The 20866-nt window shown below is 36.1% G+C and overlaps 1 protein-coding gene across 1 annotated transcript; it reads right to left on the bottom strand.

Moving 5' to 3' along the window:
• Positions 1-218: 218 nt before the first annotated feature.
• On the bottom strand, positions 219-15143 carry LOC123557419 (N-terminal Xaa-Pro-Lys N-methyltransferase 1-like). Its single transcript, XM_045348866.2, has 2 exons — positions 14846-15143; positions 219-959 (listed from the first exon to the last, which is right to left on the bottom strand). Exons 1-2 carry the CDS (start codon positions 15017-15019, stop codon positions 429-431), a joined length of 705 nt encoding a protein of 234 aa, XP_045204801.1. The 5' UTR covers positions 15020-15143; the 3' UTR covers positions 219-428.
• Positions 15144-20866: the final 5723 nt, after the last annotated feature.

The raw sequence follows: 20866 nt of genomic DNA, 5'->3' as shown, positions 1-20866 counted from the left end.
ACATTTTTTTTTACTTTGAAGTCTTGAGGGACTGTGAAGAAACGACAGCTGTCACAGGAGACAGCCCGCTAGACTATTTCGATGCTTGATAGTGAAACTGGGCACACTGAGGAAGCTGGAGCTGTCACTGGAGTGTTTAATGAATCCAATGTGGATGAAGATATTGGACAATAGCTTGAGTCTGTGTCAAAAGTATCAAGTAATATGTGAGATAAAGATAAAATGTATCAAAACATTTAATAAGTATAATTCTAAGCAAGAAGGGGGCATAATTCATGAAATATTGGTGCAAGAGTGGTGCATATTGTGTCATACGATGTAGAACAACTACTTTAAGTCTGAATCAAATCCATTCCATCGAGCGGTCACAAAAGCTCACCATGTGAGCAAAAAGCAAGAAACAAAATGTATACATGTGTATAAAGAGATCATTTCACAGCAAACATAACCATTGCATATAAATCCTTTGGCCAATTTTTTTGTCTTTGCTGTTTCACAATAGTAAGACCAGCTTTATTTATTATATTCAAATAGTCTTCCTGTGATCGTACAAAACTACTATCATTTGTGTCAAATTCTGTCTCTCCTGACACGCTTACATTTTCTTTTATTACCATAACCCCACCAGGGGTCAGCCCTTTTTGACATTGTTTCAAAAACTCAACAAGATGTTCCTCTGTAAGATGACACAGTACCCATTGGCTCCATATCAAATCATAGCGGCTGGGTTCTGGTGTAAAATCTTGAAGACTTGAACAAATGAACTTTTCAACTCTTCCAACCTCTGCTCCAACAAATGTTTTGGCTGTGTCTAGAAATTTCTGCTCCATTTCAACCATATCAACAGTTCTGAACAAGGGCAAGAGTAATCTTTTAGTGATTCTACCAATGCCTGCACCACAATCTAAAGCTCTCTTACGATCTGTCCTTCCTTTGCTCTTTCCTTTTCTCCTTCTTATCTGAAATTGAGAATGACATACCGGTATAAATTATGCAGCTATTCCCAATCAAATAACGGCATTCTGCAGTTTTGAGATAATATAATCATGATAATATCTGTGAAATTATTTTGAAATTTGGCCATCGTTTTGTGACCAGAAGATTTTTTAAAAAAAATATCTACTATATGTAACTATATATAAAACACTGTAATATATGAAAAAGTGATTATCCCCTCTGGTGACAAACTGGAATAATTGGAACAAAAATGGCAAGGAACATTTCATGATATTATCTAAACTAGATTAGAGACAAACAGTCTAACCATGTTTTATGTAAATCAAGCAGATCATTATCCAACTTTTTAATTTGGCATAGTGTCCTAGTTTTTAAAGAGAATTCCTATAGTTTTTTTCCTTTCATAGAATTTTTTTTAATTCACATATATGATATGAAATTTTGTGCTGAAAACAATGAACAAGTAAAAACAATAGGTCACCAGGCTCGTTTTTGTGAAAAATTGTTTTGAACACACCCACTGTTGCTGAAACTGCCAGCGATTTCAACATTTTCATAATTTTCTGCTTTTTTATAAATACCAACCAAAATATACATCAAGACAACACAATAAGGTTTTTTTCTTTTACAAATTTTATTATATACTTATTTAATATTATAGTCATATTTGTAATACTCTATCCTTACAATAATGGGTACAGATGAAAAAAAAATATTGTTTCATATTTACATTTGTGAACTTTTTTCAATGAAAAATACCCCTAGTGAAGAATATTTTTTTAAATTTTGAAAAATCTCTTTCATAGAATTTTTTCCTGTTTTTCTTGTGTATAGATAATTGTATTGTGAACATAAAAATGGCTAAAAATGTATGGGTCACCAGGCTAAATTTTATGTTAAGACCGTTAGAATACAACAACTGTTAGGACGGAAAGTGGCGCGAACCTAGCCAAATTGATTACATGTATGTGTGCTAGAAGTTAAAAAAAGTCTTAAAAGTTCTTAATTCTTTCTATAATTGAATACTAAATAATCTGAAAGGTGATATTGTCTTATCAGTACTAAGTCAATTATCTTACATTATATGAACAACACTGTCTTTGTACTAAAGTGCGATGTGAAAACACAACCACAAAAATAGCAAGATATCTGTCAGGCATGATACTTGTCAATACAACATAAACCAGTATTAACATTTGATTACTGATAAAATTTATCAAAAATGTTATTTCATTCAAGAAACCTCATATTTAAGATTGTCTGTAACATGTTTTAACAAATGTTGACTTAAGTTCAGTTTTCCATAGAAAGTGTCGGCTGCGCAGAAAGATGCGCATAAAAAACAATAGGAATTCCCTTTAATTCAAGTGACCGAGTTACAAATTTATCCTAGATTTTAAACAAACAGACATTCTGAGCAGGCATCATGAAGACCAGGAAGAAAATGTGACCTTTTTAGCATTGACTAAGTCTTTCTATGATTTGACATAGTGACCTAGATTTTCACCTCAGGCACCAAACTTTTTAAACTGACCTAGATTTGAAATTTTAGAAGAGATGAACACACTGGCAAAGATTGAGACATTAAGCAGAAAATGTGATATCTAGAGTGCAAAAAGGTGCTTCTAAGATCTGATTAAGTGACCTAGTTTAAGACCTCAGATAACAGTTTTGAACTTGACTATATATCAGTGGCAAACATTCCAACAAAGTTTTACAACAATCAAGTAACAAGAGCTGTCACAGGAGAGAACGTGCTCGACTATTTCGATGCTGGACAGTGAAACTGGGCACATCGGAGGAAACTGGAGCTGTCACTAGAGTTTTTAACAACTCCAATGTGGATGAAGATGTTGGATGATAGCTTAAGTCTGTCAAAAGTATTAAGTAATAACAGAGATAAAGATATAAAGTGTATCAAAACATTTAAGAGGTATAAAAGGGACATACATGTAGTTCATGGTAACTTTCTGAAAAGCAATGCATCATGTGTCATTTAATGTGACTAATAATGTGGAAAAACTATTTTAAGTATGAATCAAATTTTAAGCAAAAAGGGGGCATAATTCATGAAATATTAGTGAGTTATGGCTTTAATTGTGTCATTAATGTACATACTGATGTGGAAAAACTGTTTTAAGTTTGAATCAAATCCGTTTGGTATTAATAGAGTTAGAGTGAAAGTGCATCAAAACTTTAACAAGTATGATAGAGCTAAATGCTCAGTGACTGATGTTGATGCGCTGATGGGGAATCAGCAAAATTGATGAGTAACTCCAACTCTGTTTTAAATGTCTTGTATTGAAATCAACACAAATATATGTAACAAATAAATAACGAGTTCCTTCGACAATGAAATCTTGACTTCAAAATTAATGTCCAAACGGTTTTCCATATAAAAGTTAAACTTTGCTTTTTACACAACTACAGGTATTCCTGACATAAATTTCAACTCTGCAGTGATTGCCTCAGTTCTTACTTTCGAGTCCTAATATTTTCTCTTTTTTTCTTCATTCAAAACCATGCTTTATATAGCATATTATGTTGGCAAGGAAACATATGCCAAGAACATTTCTAAACAAGTATTTAACAAGTATAGACTCTTACAGTGAGAATTAGTCAAGATAAATTTCAATTTGTATGTCAGTTAATCATACATAATCATTATACCAATCAACATTATAATGAGAATAATAGCAATGCTTTTAACACAATAAAATTATACAGTAAAAGCTAAAACATATTAGGTCCAGGTTAAAACATGTCTGTAAATTAGTTAGAAATCTTCTAAGAGGATAAAAATAAGTTGTAACAAAATTGGATTTTTCTGAAAATACATATTCTAATAAGATAATTTTGAAAAAATCAAAAATCAAGTAATAATTCCTGTGTTTAACTTTTGAGAGAAATATTGTCACAGAAAACCTTGTGACACAAGGCAGTCTGAAAGACAGCTAAATCCCCCGCCACTGTTATGGATAGTGAAAGGGTAAACCTTTGACCTTGAGCTGTGACCTTGACCTTGAACTGACATGGCTAACTCATGAATTCTGCAAATCCTCTTGATGAGGTAATCATTTGACCCAAGTTTCATGAAAACCCTTCAAGGGGTTTAGGAGATACATAGCTCAAACCTTTGACCTTGAGTTGTGACCTTGACCTTGAGTTGACATGACTGACTCATGAGTTCTTGATGAGGTGGCCTGATAATTTGACCAAAGTTTGATGAAAATCCTTCAAGGGGTTTAGGAGATACAGAGTGGACACAATGGAAGGCTCAAACCTTTAACCCTAAGTTATGACCTTGACCCTGAGCCGGCATGGCTGACTCATAAGTTCTGATGTGGAACAACTATTTTAAGATTGAATCAAATCCTCTCTGTAATAACAGATATATAGTGAAAATAGATAAAAATTTACCTTAAATTCTAAGTAAAAAGGGGGGTATAATTCATGAAAAACTAGAACTGTCACAGAAGTGACTCATACTCCCACCATACGGTTTTGTCACAGAAGAATGGCAACCATAAGTAATCTTAAAAATACTTAGAATAATATAAAAATGTCAAAAAAGCTTAATATTTAAAAAGTAGTTTACTCGTCTTTGGAGTACTTCATCCTGGGGTTCCACATATAAGTAATACTAGTATAATTATGTGCCCTGGATGAGGGATGAGGTAAATATAACAAGAGGACCATGATGGTCCTGAATCGCTCACCTGTTCCCACATGACCCAGTTTTGAGTATGACGTCGTTTTTTCTATTATTTGATATAGTGACCTAGTTTTTGAGCTCATGTGACCCAGTTTTGAATTTGATCTAGATATCATCAAGATAAAAATTCTGACCAATTTTCATGAAGATCCATTGAAAAATATGGCCTCTACAGAGGTCACAAGGTTTTTCTATTATTTGACCTATTGGCCTAGTTTTCAAAGGTACGTGACCCAGTTTTGAACTTGACCTAGATATCATCAAGGTGAACATTCTCACTAATTTTCATGAAGATCTCATGAAAAATATGGCCTCTAGAGAGGTCACAAGGTTTTTCTATTTTTATACCTACTGGCCTAGTTTTTGACCGCATGTGACCCAGTTTCAAAACTGACCTAGATACTATCAAGGTGAACATTCAGACCAATTTTCATGAAGATCTATTGAAAAATATGGCCTCTAGAGAGGTCAAAAGATTTTTCTAATTTTAGACCTACTGACCTAGTTTTTGACCGCAGCTGACCCAGTTTCAAACTTGACCTATATATCATCAAGATGAACAGTCAGACCAACTTTCATACATATCCTATGAAAAATATGGCCTCTAGAGAGGTCACAAGGTTTTTTCATTATTTGACCTACTGACCTACTTTTCGAAGGCACGTGACCCAGTTTCGAACTTGACCTAGATATCATCAGGATGAACATTCTGACCAATTTTTATGAAGATCCATTCAAAAGTATGGCCTCTAAAGAGGTCACAAGGTTTTCTATTTTTAGACCTACTGATCTAGTTTTTGACCGCATGTGACCCAGTTTCGAACTTGACCTAGATATCATCAAGGTGAACATTCAGACCAACTTTCATACAGATCCCATGAAAAAATTGGCCTTTAGAGAGGTCACAAGGTTTTTCTATTATTTGACCTACTGACCTAGTTTTTGATGGCACGTGACCTAGATTCGAACTTGACCTAGATATCATCAAGGTGAACATTCTGACCAATTTTCATGAAGATCTTGTAAATATATAGCCTCTAGAGAGGTCACAAGGTTTTTCTATTTTTAGACCTACTGACCTAGTTTTTGACCGCATGTAACCCAGTTTCGAACTTGACCTAGATATCATCAAGGTGAACATTCTGACCAATTTTCATAAAGACCCCATGAAAAATTTGACCTCTAGAGTGGTCACAAGGTTTTTCTATTATTTGACCTACTGACCTAGTTTTTAACGGCACGTAACCCAGTTTCGAACTTTACCTAGATATCATCAAGGTGAACATTCTGACCAATTTTCATGAAGATCTTGAGAAATATATGGCCTCTAGAGAGGTCACAAGGTTTTTCTATTTTTAGACCTACTGACCTAGTTTTTGACCGCACGTGACCCAGTTTCGAACTTGACCTAGATATCATCAAGGTAAACATTCTGACCAATTTTCATAAAGATCCGATGAAAAATGTGACCTCTAGAGTGGTCACAAGCAAAAGTTTACGCACGGACGGACGGACGACGGACACTGCGCGATCACAAAAGCTCACCTTGTCACTTTGTGACAGGTGAGCTAAAAAATCTCTAAAATTAGAGATACACTAAAAGTGAATACAAAAAAGTGTCTTAATTACCGACCCATGTATTTACTTTTTACATAGGACTGATAATAAAAAAGTTAGAAAAATACCAAAAATATTGAAAATTTAAAAATAGGATTTCTAAAAATAGATTCATTCCTGGAATTTAAGGGGAAGAAACAGTACAAAAGTTTAAAAAAAGGTTATTTCCCTTTTGCTCTAAGCCAATCAGAATGCGATATAGTGAAAATATATCAAAATTAACCTTAAATTCTAAGTAAAAGGGGACATAATTCAAGAAAAATTGGTGTCAGAGTTATGCACCTTGTGTCACATGATGTGGGTGATGAGGTGGAACATCTATTTTAAGTTTAAATCAAATCCATTTAGTAGTAACTGAGATACAGTGAATATACATCAAAATTAACCTTAAATTCTTAGTAAAAAGGGGCATAATTCATGAAAAATTGTTGTCAGAGTTATGCACCTTGTGTCACATGATGTGGGTGATAAGGTGGAACATCTGTTTTAAATTTGAATCAAATCCATTTTGTAATAACAGATATAGTGAAAATACATCAAAATCAACCTTAAATTTAAAGTAAAAAGGGGACATAATTCTTAAACAAGAGGGCCATGAAGGCCCTGTATCGCTCACCTGACCTATTGACCTAAAGATCATCAAGATCAACATTCTGACCAAGTTTCATTAAGATATGGTCATAAATGTAGCCTCTAAAGTGTTAACTAGCTTTTCCTTTGATTTGACCAGGTGACCTAGTTTTTGCCCCCACATGACCCAGATTTAAACTTGACCTAAAGATCACCAAGATTAACATTCTGATTAAGTTTCAAGAAGATACAGTCATAAATGTGGCCTCTAGAGTGTTAACAAGCTTTTCCTTTGATTTGACCTAGTGACCTAGTTTTTTAACACACCTGACCCAGATTTAAACTTGACCTATAGATCATCAAGATTAACATTTGACCAAGTTTCATTAAGATATGGTCATAAATGTGGCCTCTAAAGTGTTAACTAGCTATTCCTTTTATTTGACCCCCGTGACCTAGTTTTTGACCCGACATGACCCAGATTCGAACTTGACCTAAAGACCATCAAGTATAACATTCTGACTAAGTTTCATGAAGATACAGTCATAAATGTGGCCTCTAGAGTGTTAACAAGCTTTTCCTTTGATATGACCTAGTGACCTAGTTTTTGACTCCATCTGACCCAGATTTAAACTTGACCTAAAGATCATCAAGATAACATTCTGACCAAGTTTCATTAAGATATGGTCATAAATGTGGCCTCTACAGTGTTAATTAGCTTTTCCTTTGATTTGACCTGGTGACCTAGTTTTTGACCCGACATGACGCAGATTCAAATTTGTCCTAAAGATCATCAAGTTTAACATTCTGACTAAGTTTCATGAAGATATAGTCATAAATGTGGCCTCTAGAGTGTTAACAAGCTTTTCCTTTGATATGACCTAGTGACCTAGTTTTTGACCCCACCTAACCCAGATTTGAAATTGAGCTATAGATCATCAAGATTAACATTTTGACCATGTTTCATTAAGATATGGTCATAAATGTGGCCTCTACAGTGTAAACTAGCTTTTCATTTGATTTGGCTTGGTGACCTAGTTTTTTATCCTACATGACCCAGATTCAAACTGGACTTTAAGATCATCAATATTAACAATCTGACCAAGTTTCATGAAGATACAGTCATAAATGCGGCTTCTACAGTGTTAACAAGCTTTTCCTTTGATTTGACCTGGTGACCTAGTTTATGAACCCAGATAACCAAATATCGAACTCGTCCAAGATTTTATTAAGGGTAACATTCTGACCAAGTTTCATTAAGACTGGGCCAAAAATGTGACCTCTAGAGTGTTAACAAGCTTTTCCTTTGATTTGACCTGGTGACCTAGTTTTTGACCCCAGATGACCCAATATCCAACTCGTCCAAAATTTTATTGAGGGTAACATCCTGACCAAGTTTCATTAAGATTGGGCCAAAATTGTGACCTCTAGAGTGTTAACAAGCTTTTCCGTTGATTTGACCTTATGACCTAGTTTTTGACCCCAGATGACCCAATATCGAACTCGTCCAAGATTTTATTGAGGGTAACATTCTGACCAAGTTTCATTAAGATTGGGCCAAAAATGTGACCTCTAGAGTGTTAACAAGCTTTTCCTTTGATTTGACCTGATGACCTAGTTTTTGATCCCAGATGACCCAATATCGAACTCGTCCAAGATTTTATTGAGGGTAACATTCTGACCAAGTTTCATTAAGATTGGGTCAAAAATGTGACCTCTAGAGTGTTAACAGTCAAATTGTTGACGACGGACGGACGGACGGACGGACGGACGACGGACGACGACGGACGCCGGACACAGGGTGATCACTAAAGCTCACCTTTGAGCACTTCGTGCTCAGGTGAGCTAAAAATTGATGTCAGAGTTAAGCAGCTTATGTCACATGATGTGGGTGATGAGGTGGAACAACTATTTTAAGTCTGAATCAAATCCATTTAGTAATAACTGAGATATAGTGAAAATACAACAAAATTAACCTTAAATTCTAAGTAAAAGGGGACATAATTCATGAAAACTTGGTGTCAGAGTTACTCACCTTGTGTCTCATGATGTGGGTGATAAGGTGGAACATCTATTTTAAGTTTGAATCAAATCCATTTGGTAATAACTGAGATAATAGATTTCGAGACGCGACGGGACGGGACGCGACAAAACTGACTCCTATATACCCCCCTCCAAACATGTTTGGTGGGGGTATAATTAGTGCAGAGTTATGTATCTTGTGTCAGATGATGTGGGTGATGATGTGGAACAACTATTTTAACTTTGAATCAAATCTATCTTGTAATAACTGAGATATAGAGAGTAAGTGCATCGAAACTTTAACCTTAAATTCTATATAAAAGGCAGGGCTCACGCGAGTGGGCCACTTGAGCGAAACGGTCGCTTTGGAACTTCAAATTTCGCTCAAATCTAACCTCAAAGCGAAATGCAAGTCGCCAGATTTTCTTCAATATCCGCACTACCCGACTTGATAATTTGCACGGTGTCAAAATGAGTGTTGAATACACAAACACACCGATAGCATAATTTAAGCTCAACCTACTTCAGGTACTTGTGAGATTTTCCCAAGAAGTGTGAAAGCGAATCAAATTATCCGATACACCAGAGTAGATTGTGTTCAGCCAATTAGCGCCGCGGTTACGTCTTTGTCACTTCGCATTTAATTGTCACATGTTGGAGTACAAAAAAGAAAGTTTTATAAAAGAAACTGCTGACTAACCATGTGATTAATTGGAATATTGTACATAATTATTTGTTATCTATGGTAAAAGAACTACGTTAAATTAACTTCCATCGATGAATTGATTTGAGTATGAATTTCTAGTTTACACAGTTTACATTCAGTTTTATTCCACCAAGGTGGTGACTTGGTGTTAATAATAAACACCTCATTCAAGACATAACCAAAAATCGCGGGTTAGATTTACAGCATCGGCTTGAATTTCGAAAACAACTTTTTTGAGAATTTTGTAAAGAAACAATAACAACTTTATGGGAAATGACTTAACTAAGAAAACTAGAGCTATCACTAAAGGTGATGAATGTACCCCCCACATGCACTGACACAGTACATTGCAACTTGATGCACACAAGATTGCATAATTATGTGAACTGTATGTATATAGACTGTATGTAAACAGTATAGTAACAAAAAACAAAGTTCCATAACTATGCAGAATATTGATCTAAAAGAACGTAATATGCACCATGCACAACTAAGGTTGGTACTGATCACTTGTGTGAAGTTTCATTAAATTGTGTGCAAGAGTTCGGAAGATTAGGCACGCACAAGATTGCAAATGCAGACTGTATGTACATAGTATGTTTACAAGAAACAAAGTCCCATAACTCTGCAACTTTTGTTGTTGAAAGAACCTAACATGCCCCATGCACAACTACTGTTGTTACTGATCACTTGTGTGAAGTTTCATTAAATTGTGTCAAGGGGATGAGGAGAGATGGTGCGCACAAGATTGTGTCTATGTATATAGTATAGTAACCAAAAACAAAGTCCCGTAACTCTGCAATTTTTTTTTCTGAAAGAACCTAACATGCCCCATGCACAACTACTGTTGTTACTGATCACTTGTGTGAAGTTTCATTCAATTGTGTCAAGGGGATGAGGGGAGATGGTGCGCACAAGATTAATTGTGTCTATGTATATTGTATAGTAACAAAAAACAAAGTCCCGTAACTCTGCAATTTTTTTTTTCTGAAAGAACCTAACATGCCCCATGCACAACTACTGTTGTTACTGATCACTTGTGTGAAGTTTCATTAAATTGTGTCAAGGGGATGAGGAGAGATGGTGCGCACAAGATTGTGTCTACGGACAGACGGACGTACAGACAGACAACCTGAAACCAGTATACCCCCACTTACAACTTTGTTGTCGGGGGTACAATGAAGAAACAAGAAAATTACAGCCACCTTTCGAATCACACAACAGCATTCATGAGGTAGGAAGTCTTCCCACTTCTTCCTAAATCAGCTCAAGGGAGAAGTGACTTCTCCCAAAAAATTGGACCTAGCTAGACCCCTGAAAAGGGGATAATTCATGTAACATTAGTACAAGAGTTATGGCCCTTGTGCAATGTGATGTGGGCAATGATGAGGAATAACCATTTTATGTTTGAAAAAAATACATCAAGTTAAGGTAAAGAGAAAGGGAATCAAAACTTTAACCAAAGTGCGGACACGGAAGTTGAAGTAGCTGTCTGACGACAGCCAGCTTGACTATTCAAAGCACTTTTGACTTCCATTGTTTTACTAGGACTGGGACGATTTCAAAATTTTGAAACCGGATAATCACATACATGAAATAAAATTGAACCGGTTTATCAGCCACCAGTATGAAAGTACTCCTTACTTTTCTGAAGACTTTATCTTGGTACTTCTGGCAGCTGACTTCAAATTCATTAGGAACTTACAGACTTTATTGTTAGCTGTCATAAGTCATATTTTGTTGAATTTTACCATTCCACATTGTTAAAATAGCACGGCATGCAAATCGGGGACTACTCATGTAAAAACTAGAGATGCTTTTGAGAAAAGCGCATGTCTCCCACAACTGCCCCTATGAAAAATGTCTAGTTTCTCTAGATGAATGAATTCAATTAGATGGTCTGGACGAGTGGATCCAATCAGTAATTCAAGGGCCATAATTCAAAAGCGCCTGGGCCAATTTGGCTAGTTATAGAACTTAGCCGAGGTCTTATATTTAGGGTAATATTTTCCTGCTTCTGGGACAGTAATTCGAACAGTCAAGCACTGGCTGTCTTACGGACAGCTCTTGTTTTTTAACGTCTTCGTTTTCCTAACAGTAAAATGCAGATACTGGTATGGCTTACTGGTTGGCGACCCTGAACTTCGGATGATCTAGAAACCCGGACAGTCGCATAAATACTTATTTCAGTGTTCTTTTTGATCATTTGTTGACAAGTACACAGACGCTTTATGTGCAACATCCACTGCAACATTTGCAAATTGGTCATTAAAATTACAAAATTGGAATATTTACATTTTGTTCACAAAATGGTTAGTCAAAATAATTCGATGTTCAGATTGTTTTATATTAGTGATGGGCAATCTAAACATCAAAACTTTGAAGGACCAAAATGATGGAAGATAAATCACAGTACACAGTCATGTAAAGTTATTGGTTTTATCACTTGCGCATATTGGCATGTAGACACGGTAAACGTTAATTGTGTACAGTACATACATAGGTTAAATCACCAGAAAATTCGTAATTTTGGATATTATTTGATAACTAGAGATGCTTTTGAGAAAAGCGCATGTCTCCCACAACTGCCCCTATGAAAAATGTCTAGTTTCTCTGGATGGTCTAGATGAATGAATTCAGTTAGATGGTCCGGACGAGTGGATCCAATCAGTAATTCAAGGGCCATTATTCAAAAGTGCCTGGACCGATTTGGCTAGTTATAGAACTTAGCCGAGGTCTTATGGTCAAAACACATTTTGTTCAAGTTTGGTGAAGATCGGATGAGAAATGTTCGACTTAAGAGTGTGGACAAGCTTTGTGACACACACAGACAGACACACACACACAGACTGGAGTAAATCAATATGTCTCCCACACCACTGTGTGGTAGGAGACATAATTTTGGCATAAATCAATGAAGAATTGAATCCCCTTTCAATACATGTAAGTTTTATTTGAATTTACGTCTAATTTGTGAAAAAATCAGCATTTAAACCTTTAGCATGAAAAGCGTCTGCAACAATGAACATTTCATTAGAAATTGCTTCCACTATTTTGGTCTTTCGAGCATTTGACGCGAGTGTGGATATTGCCCATATGAAAAAAATTATCTATATATTTCCTAGGATCGCGTGAAATTAGTTGAACTAACAAAATGTTGTGACAGCTCTCGCTGGGGGAAGTTGCATGTGCTTTCAGTGCGCATATGCTTACTTATTTTAAGGCCACAACATTATTCATCTACATCTACATCGGTACAACCAACAATCGATTTCCGATAATGACTGGTCGACGCTGTCAGAGAAACAGTTGTTAAAGAAATTTAGTATATTACAGTATTAATATGCTACAGTTAAAGTAGGACAGAATGGAAGAATTACATAGTGACCACCGCCAGCCTCTCTGTAAAGATACCGAGGCTGGGGCTAGCTTTGACTGATGTGGGGAGGGAGTTCCAGAGACGGATGGTTCTATAGGGAAATAAGAGTTAAGCAAAGTATTGGGTGCTGGAATAAGGGATCAAGGGGTACTCATCTACAATCTGCTAAATGCAGATGAGAAAATTCAGTGTTTTAAAATGATAAAAATGGGTATATAAATTTCCCAATAAAAACACAAGTTAAATGCGTTTAAACCAATTTTTTTTTTGACTCAAAATTTTGAGTCGTATATAGGCCAGCTGAATTTTTTCACTCTCGACAGCCTTATATCAAACATTAATAGTTGAATGTAAACAAGGTAAACATGTCTTTTTATCAGTAACACCTACCTAAAATTGATTCTGCGAGACAGAAATTATAAGACCTAAAGGTGATTCTGCGAGACAGAAATGACAATAAGTAACGTTTTCTACTGTTCGATTTCTGGGTCCTGCAACATACTAAAACCATTAAATTTACATAGCCTCTTTTGGGCCTCAGTGACATGTTCAGTTTATTTTTAAATACAAACAAATTTACGTTTCATGACACCAAAGAACTGAACTTGATTCAGATAACATTTCATGGCTCTGGCATTTAAAAATGAAAACAAAGACAGCTGAAAATGTTGTAAAATTGTCCGAATCTGGGTTGCCAACCATTAGAGGGATGACACCTATAAAATATCAGATCATAAAATAAGTCATCCCGATAAGCCAAATGAGTAGGTCCAAACGAGTAAGGTAGACAGAACTATGTTATGTATGATATCCCCAAACAACCTATTTTCGACCGCCTAAGACTTTGTAGGATAAAAATCTTTTCAAGCCAAATTTATCAGTTGTGATTGTTTCACTGCATGTTTACAGAAGAGACAGAACATGTTAGAAACCTATTTTCCTTCAGTTTTAGTACTTGGAAGTTTATATAAATTCCTTTTATATAGAAGTACCATATTTTCATGAGGGTTTTCTTACCTTCATGTTTCCATGGCTACTACCTATTCTTACTTAAAACCAATATCAGTATTTATATATCTTTTGCACTATATGTATATTCCTTAACACATGTTTACTGCCAAAATTGTGAAGCATGCTATTATTAAATTATTTTTTCCATGCAAACCTGATGCTTGTCTTTGCAACAGTTTTCTTCAGTTTCTATGCATTCTAAAATATCCAGAGTGTCAAAAGCTTAGCAATGATATAATACAAATTTATCTGTGACAGCTATCAATGTAACAGATATGACACCCTGGTTCTCTGGTGTTATCAAACACATAATATAGTTCTTTAGATAATACACTAACTTTTGACTTCTATTTAATTTACCCTACCCCCTGTAGTCTAGCTGCCAATTTAGGCAAGTGTACCTACATTATATTGATCTGCAATGTTCGTTTTGGTGTTTGTTGCCAGACTTTATTTGTGAGTGTTCTAAGATTGGGATGGTATAATGAAACTACTGTAGAAGTTTAGTGCTGTTTCTTTTTGTTGGAAGGAAAATACCACCTGTGGTCAGATTTAGGTTGTAAATTTTCAGCATGACTTCCTACTGACGGCTTTCAAAATCATCCTGCCAGGGATTCGATCAATAAGAAACTTGAAACTTAAATGGTATGCTTTTATAGCACTTATGCTGATATAAAGTGTGAGACAATAAACCAAAGATTTGGACATGCATTTGTTAAGCGGTCGAAAACTGGTTGTGCCGGGATACATGTTGTCTTCTTGTCGACTCAAAATAAAACTTATTGTATACAAAATATGTATAATCACCATCATGGAAATACAAAACAATAAAGTTAATGAGTTATGCTAAGGCTTAAGCATGATTTACCTTTAAGAGTGGTCTAAGAAATGCTTTCGAAGCCTTCAAATCTGCGGGAGATATTTTTTCATATCCGCCTAACATTCCATCGACAGTTGACGGCATTTCGTCCCAAAAATGCTTAGCATCACCGTAAAACTTTTCAATTTCCTGACACGAATCTATCATTTTAGACATGTTCATGATGTTGTGTTTACCCGAGTCGTGTATGTACGAAGACGCACCTGAGTTGGGTTGTTCCTAATCCTCTCGGAAAACACTTTTTTCCATACGAAAGATTCCGTACGGAAGGTTATACACCACTAAAAGACCGGTACTACGGCCGTCCGTCCCGTATTCTTTCTTGTCCGGAGTATTTCAACGCACCCACTGATGTAATGTACAGCGAAACTTCACAGACTTGTTGTTGCGGTCGGATGATTTTTCACGGAGTTATTGCCCTTTGACTATTTAACAGTGCATACAGTAGTATAATTATTGTTGAGAGTTTTCTCAGCAAGCACAATTTGGAATTTAGCCGTTCTTCATAGGAAGCTTACTATCAAGAGATGTGCATAAATTTATTTTATTGGTGTTCCGGTCTGATAATGTTTCGAGTTATTACCCAGGCGGGAATTAGACAAACAGTTGATGTACCAACCAGGCTCTAGGGTGGAATTTAGACAAAAAAAGGTTGTCTCTAGGGTGGGGATTTAGACAACAATTTTTTTGAAATGTCAAATTCCCCTGGGTCAGCCCGCTGCCCCCCTGGACGGGCAAAATATTGACAGGTGCATTATGTTTAGTGATGTCATGATAAAATTATGAATACTATAGTACAATTTTTGGTTTGAGTATTTCTCAGCAACCACTGGATGGAATTTAGTGAAAATTGATAGGAAGCTTCACTATCAAGAGGAAATGTGCACTATTATTATCTTCATGTTCCGGTTTGATGATTTTTCGAATTATCGCCCTTTAATTATTCCACAATAGTTTACTATAGTACAGTTCTTATTAGGGGTATATCTCTGCAACCGCTGGTTGGAATTTAACAAATCTTTATAGAAAGTTGCAGTATCAAGAGGATGTTATCTTTAGGTTCAGGTTGGATGAATTTTTCACTGAGTTATTGTCCTTTCATTATTGAACAGTAACATACTATAGTAGGAGTATTTCTCAGCAAACATCTGTTGGAATTTGGTGAATCTTCAATGGAAGTTTCAATCTTAAGAGGAGATGTGCATATGATCTTCATATCTGATTGTGTTTTTTTATATAGTTATAGCCCTTTGATTATTCAACAATAGTATACTATAGTACAATTCTTGTCCGGGGTATTTCTCAGCATCCACTGGTTGAAATTTAGCCATATTTTGTAGGAAGGTTCATCATCAAGAGGAGATTTGTTAACGAGGTAGTTTTATGGACTTTCAAATGTGGCCATACAGAACTGGGCGGGGATGTTTGTAGTATACCTTTACACTCCATTTTCTGTAGCCATACAGTACTAGAGAGAGATGTATAAAGGGAAGCATTCACGTACTGCGGCCACGCGACTAGGACGCGTCTGTCTTTGGGGCTAACCTAATGTAAACATATACTTGCCATACTGAAATCATCAGGGAGTCTATAGATTATTTCATCACACCATTTACTGAAGGCCTCCCGAGTAAGGGCTCTACTGTATATGTAGTATTAAGCACTGAATTTACTGTAGTCATACAGGTCTCTAAATGAATATATACCGATATAACGTATATTTTCACTCGATTTCCTGTGCCGACATATCAAGGAAGTTTACAATGTTTTTACACTCAATTTGATTTGGCCATTGAGGACTCATTAATGATGTATAGATAAATTAACTCTTCATTATATGTGGCAATCAGAAATTGACCCGTTTGTCTAAAGGGTAAATACGGAACTCATCAGGGAGGACTACAGATTATTCCATCACTCCATTTACGGCGGTAGCGATAGCTATTATCTATATATATTCATCCTCCATTTACTGGTCATACTGGACTGGATAGAGATAACAAATGTATATTTTGCCCTTTAACTGTGACCATACTGGATTGGGTACGGATAGCTGTTGTATATATCAACATCCATTAACTATGGCCATACTGGATTGGATATGAATAGCTATTGTATATTTCATCCCGCATTATTTGATTATCATGTCTTTGGCGAGGATATCTGTACGATATTTTTCACCTCCAGTTTTCTGTGTCTATATACATTATTCATGAAGGATGTATACAGGATGTCTAAACCTTTATTTAATGTGCCTATGAGCAATGGACGCGTTTCCACATACATATAGGGTATTATTAGTTACACTGCTTCTCGGTGACAGGATACGGGATATACGCTGTCTCGAAAATCCATATCAGGCTCGAGCTTCGCTCTCGCGCTTCGCTCTCGCCTGATATGGATTTCCTCGACAGCGTATATCCCGTATCCTGTCACCGACAAGCTGTGTAACGATTTTATCTTGCCAACTACCCTTTACTTACATGCTATAATCTAACATTTTGTAAATTAACAAAGCGGCAGCTATGTTTTTTTTAAATCAAAATTCATATCTGAAATGTACTAGCAGGATATGGAATATATCCTGTCTCCACGTGACGTCTATTGGCCAATAGAAATGCAAGAAACTTACAGGAGGCAAGATAAATTTTAATACAAGTAACAGTTGCCTTACCGAACTCGTCAGGGAGGCCTACAGGTTATTTCATTACTTCATTTACTCGATTGGGACGGAAGTACATATTTTTCACATTTAATGTGGTCATACTAGAGCCGTCAATATAGCACCAAGTACCAGTTTCACTAGTTCTATATGGCAACAGTAAATAGACGTCAGTATAACACCAAGTACCCATTTAACTAGTTCTATATGGCCACAGTAAATAGACGTCAATATAGCACAAAGTACCCATTTGATTAGTCCTATATGTCCACAGTAAATAGAGGTCAATATAGCACAAAGTACCCATTTAACTAGTCCTATATGGCAACAGAGCAGAGAGGTCAATATAGCACCAAGTACCCATTTGACTAGTTCTATATGGCCACAGTAAATATGCGTGAATATAGCACCAAGTACCCATCTGACTAGTCCTATATGGCCACAGTAAATAGGCGTCAGTATAACAACAAGTACCATTTGACTACTTCTATATGGCAACAGTAAATAGAGGTCAATATAGAACAAATTACCCATATGACTAGTTCTATATGGCCACAAGAAATAAACGTCAAAATAGCACCGAGTACCCATTTCACAAGTCCTTTATAGCCACAGTGCATAGAGGTAAATATAACACAAAGTAACAATTTAACTAGTTCTATATGGCCACAGTAAATAGACGTCAATATAGCACCAAGTACCCATTTGACTACATCTATATGACCAAAGTAAATAGAGGTCAATATAGCAGCAAGTACCCATCTGAATAGTTCTATATGGCCATAGTAAATAGACGTCAATATAACACCAAGTGCCAATCTGACTAATACTATATGACCACAGTAAATAGACGTCAATATAGCAACAAGTACCCATTTGACTACTTCTATCTGCCCACAGTAAATAGAAGTCAATATAGCACAAAGTACCCATCAGACTGGTTCTATATGGCCACAGTAAAAAGAGGCCAATATAGTACCAAGTACCCATTTGACTAGTTCTATATGGCCATAGTAAATAGAGCTCAATATAGAACCAAGTACTCATCTGAATAGTTCTATATGGCCACAGTAAATAGACGTCAATACAGCACCAAGTACTAATTCCACTAGTTCTATATGGCCACAGTATATGGAGGTCTATATAGCACCAAGTACCCATTTGAATAGTTCTATATGGCCACGGTAAATAGATGTCAATATAGCACTAAGTACCCATCTGAATTTTTCTATATGGCCAGAGTAAATAGAGGTCAATATAGATCCAAGTACCCATTTGACTAGTCCTATATGGCCAAAGTGCATATAGCTTTATACAGCACCAATTTGACTAGTTCTTTATGGCCATAGTAAAAAGAGGTCAATATAGCATCGAGAACCAATCTGACTAGTTCGATATGGCCACAGTAAATAGACGTCAATATTGCACAAGTACCCATTTGACTAGTCTTATATGGCCACAGTAAATAGACGTCAATATAACACCAAGTACCGATTTCACTAGTTCTATATGGCCACAGAAAAAAGAGGTCAATATAGCAACGAGTACCAATCTGACTAGTTCGATATGGCCACAGTAAATAGAGGTCAATATAACATCAAGTAACAATCTCACTAGGTCTATATGGCCACAGTAAATAGACGTCAATATAGCACCAATTACCCATCAGACTAGTTCTATATGGCCACAGTAAATGAAGGTCAATATAGCACCAAGTTCTCATCTAACTAGTTCTATATGGCCACAGTAAATAGAGGTCAATATAACACCAAGTAACAATCTGACTAGTTCTATATGGACACAGTAAATAGAGGTCTATATAGCACCAAGTACCCATTTGAATAGTTCTATATGGCCACGGTAAATAGATGTCAATATAGCACTAAGTACCCATCTGAATTTTTCTATATGGCCAAAGTAAATAGAGGTCAATATAGCACCAAGTACCCATTTGACTAGTCCTATATGGCCAAAGTGCATATAGCTTAATATAGCACCAATTTGACTAGTTCTTTATGGCCATAGTAAAAAGAGGTCAATATAGCAACGAGTACCAATCTGACTAGTTCGATATGGCTACGGTAGATAGAGGTTAATATAACATCAAGTAACAATCTCACTAGGTCTATATGGCCACAGTAAATAGACGTCAATATAGCACCAATTACTCACCAGACTAGTTCTATATGGCCACAGTAAATGAAGGTCAATATAGCACCAAGTTCCCATCTAACTAGTTCTATATGACCACAGTAAATAGAGGTCAATATAACACCAAGTAACAATCTCACTAGGTCTATATGGCCACAGTAAAAAGACGTCAATATAGCACCAATTACTCATCAGACTAGTTCTATATGGCCACAGTAAATGAAGGTCAATATAGAACCAATTACCCATCAGACTAGTTCTATATGGCCACAATAAATAGACGTCCATATAGCACCAAATATCTATCTGATTAATTCTATATGGCCACAGTAAATAGTGGTCAGTATAGCATCAAATACCTATCTGACTAGTTCTAAATGGCTACAGTAAATGAAGGTCAAAATAGCAACAAGTTCCCATTTGACTAGTTCGATATGGCCACAGTAAATAGAGGTAAATATCGCACCAAGTTCCCATCTGATTTGTTCTATATGGCCGCAGTAAATAGAGGTCAATACAGCACCAAGTACTAATTCCACTAGTTTTATATGGCCACAGTATATGGAGGTCTATATAGCACCAAGTACCCATTTGAATAGTTCTATATGGCCACGGTAAATAGATGTCAATATAGCACTAAGTACCCATCTGAATTTTTCTATATGGCCAGAGTAAATAGAGGTCAATATAGCACCAAGTACCCATTTGACTAGTCCTATATGGCCAAAGTGCATATAGCTTTATATAGCACCAATTTGACTAGTTCTTTATGGCCATAGTAAAAAGAGGTCAATATAGCATCGAGAACCAATCTGACTAGTTCGATATGGCCACAGTAAATAGACGTCAATATTGCACAAGTACCCATTTGACTAGTCTTATATGGCCACAGTAAATAGACGTCAATATAACACCAAGTACCGATTTCACTAGTTCTATATGGCCACAGAAAAAAGAGGTCAATATAGCAACGAGTACCAATCTGACTAGTTCGATATGGCCACAGTAAATAGAGGTCAATATAACATCAAGTAACAATCTCACTAGGTCTATATGGCCACAGTAAATAGACGTCAATATAGCACCAATTACCCATCAGACTAGTTCTATATGGCCACAGTAAATGAAGGTCAATATAGCACCAAGTTCCCATCTAACTAGTTCTATATGGCCACAGTAAATAGAGGTCAATATAA

This window comes from Mercenaria mercenaria, chromosome 5, assembly GCF_021730395.1.
Source record: "Mercenaria mercenaria strain notata chromosome 5, MADL_Memer_1, whole genome shotgun sequence".
NCBI classification, from domain to species: Eukaryota; Metazoa; Mollusca; class Bivalvia; order Venerida; family Veneridae; genus Mercenaria; species Mercenaria mercenaria.
The sequence above is the reverse complement of the archived record's forward strand: the minus strand, read 5'-3'. Positions and strand labels throughout refer to the sequence as shown.

Coding starts and splice junctions, on each gene's coding strand:
- LOC123557419 (XM_045348866.2), bottom strand. CDS start 15,019: ATGAACATGTCTAAAATGATAGATTCGTGTCAGGAAATTGAAAAGTTT. Junction 960..14,845: donor TTCTTAGACCACTCTTAAAG/GTAAATCATGCT, acceptor TCTCAATTTCAG/ATAAGAAGGAGAAAAGGAAA.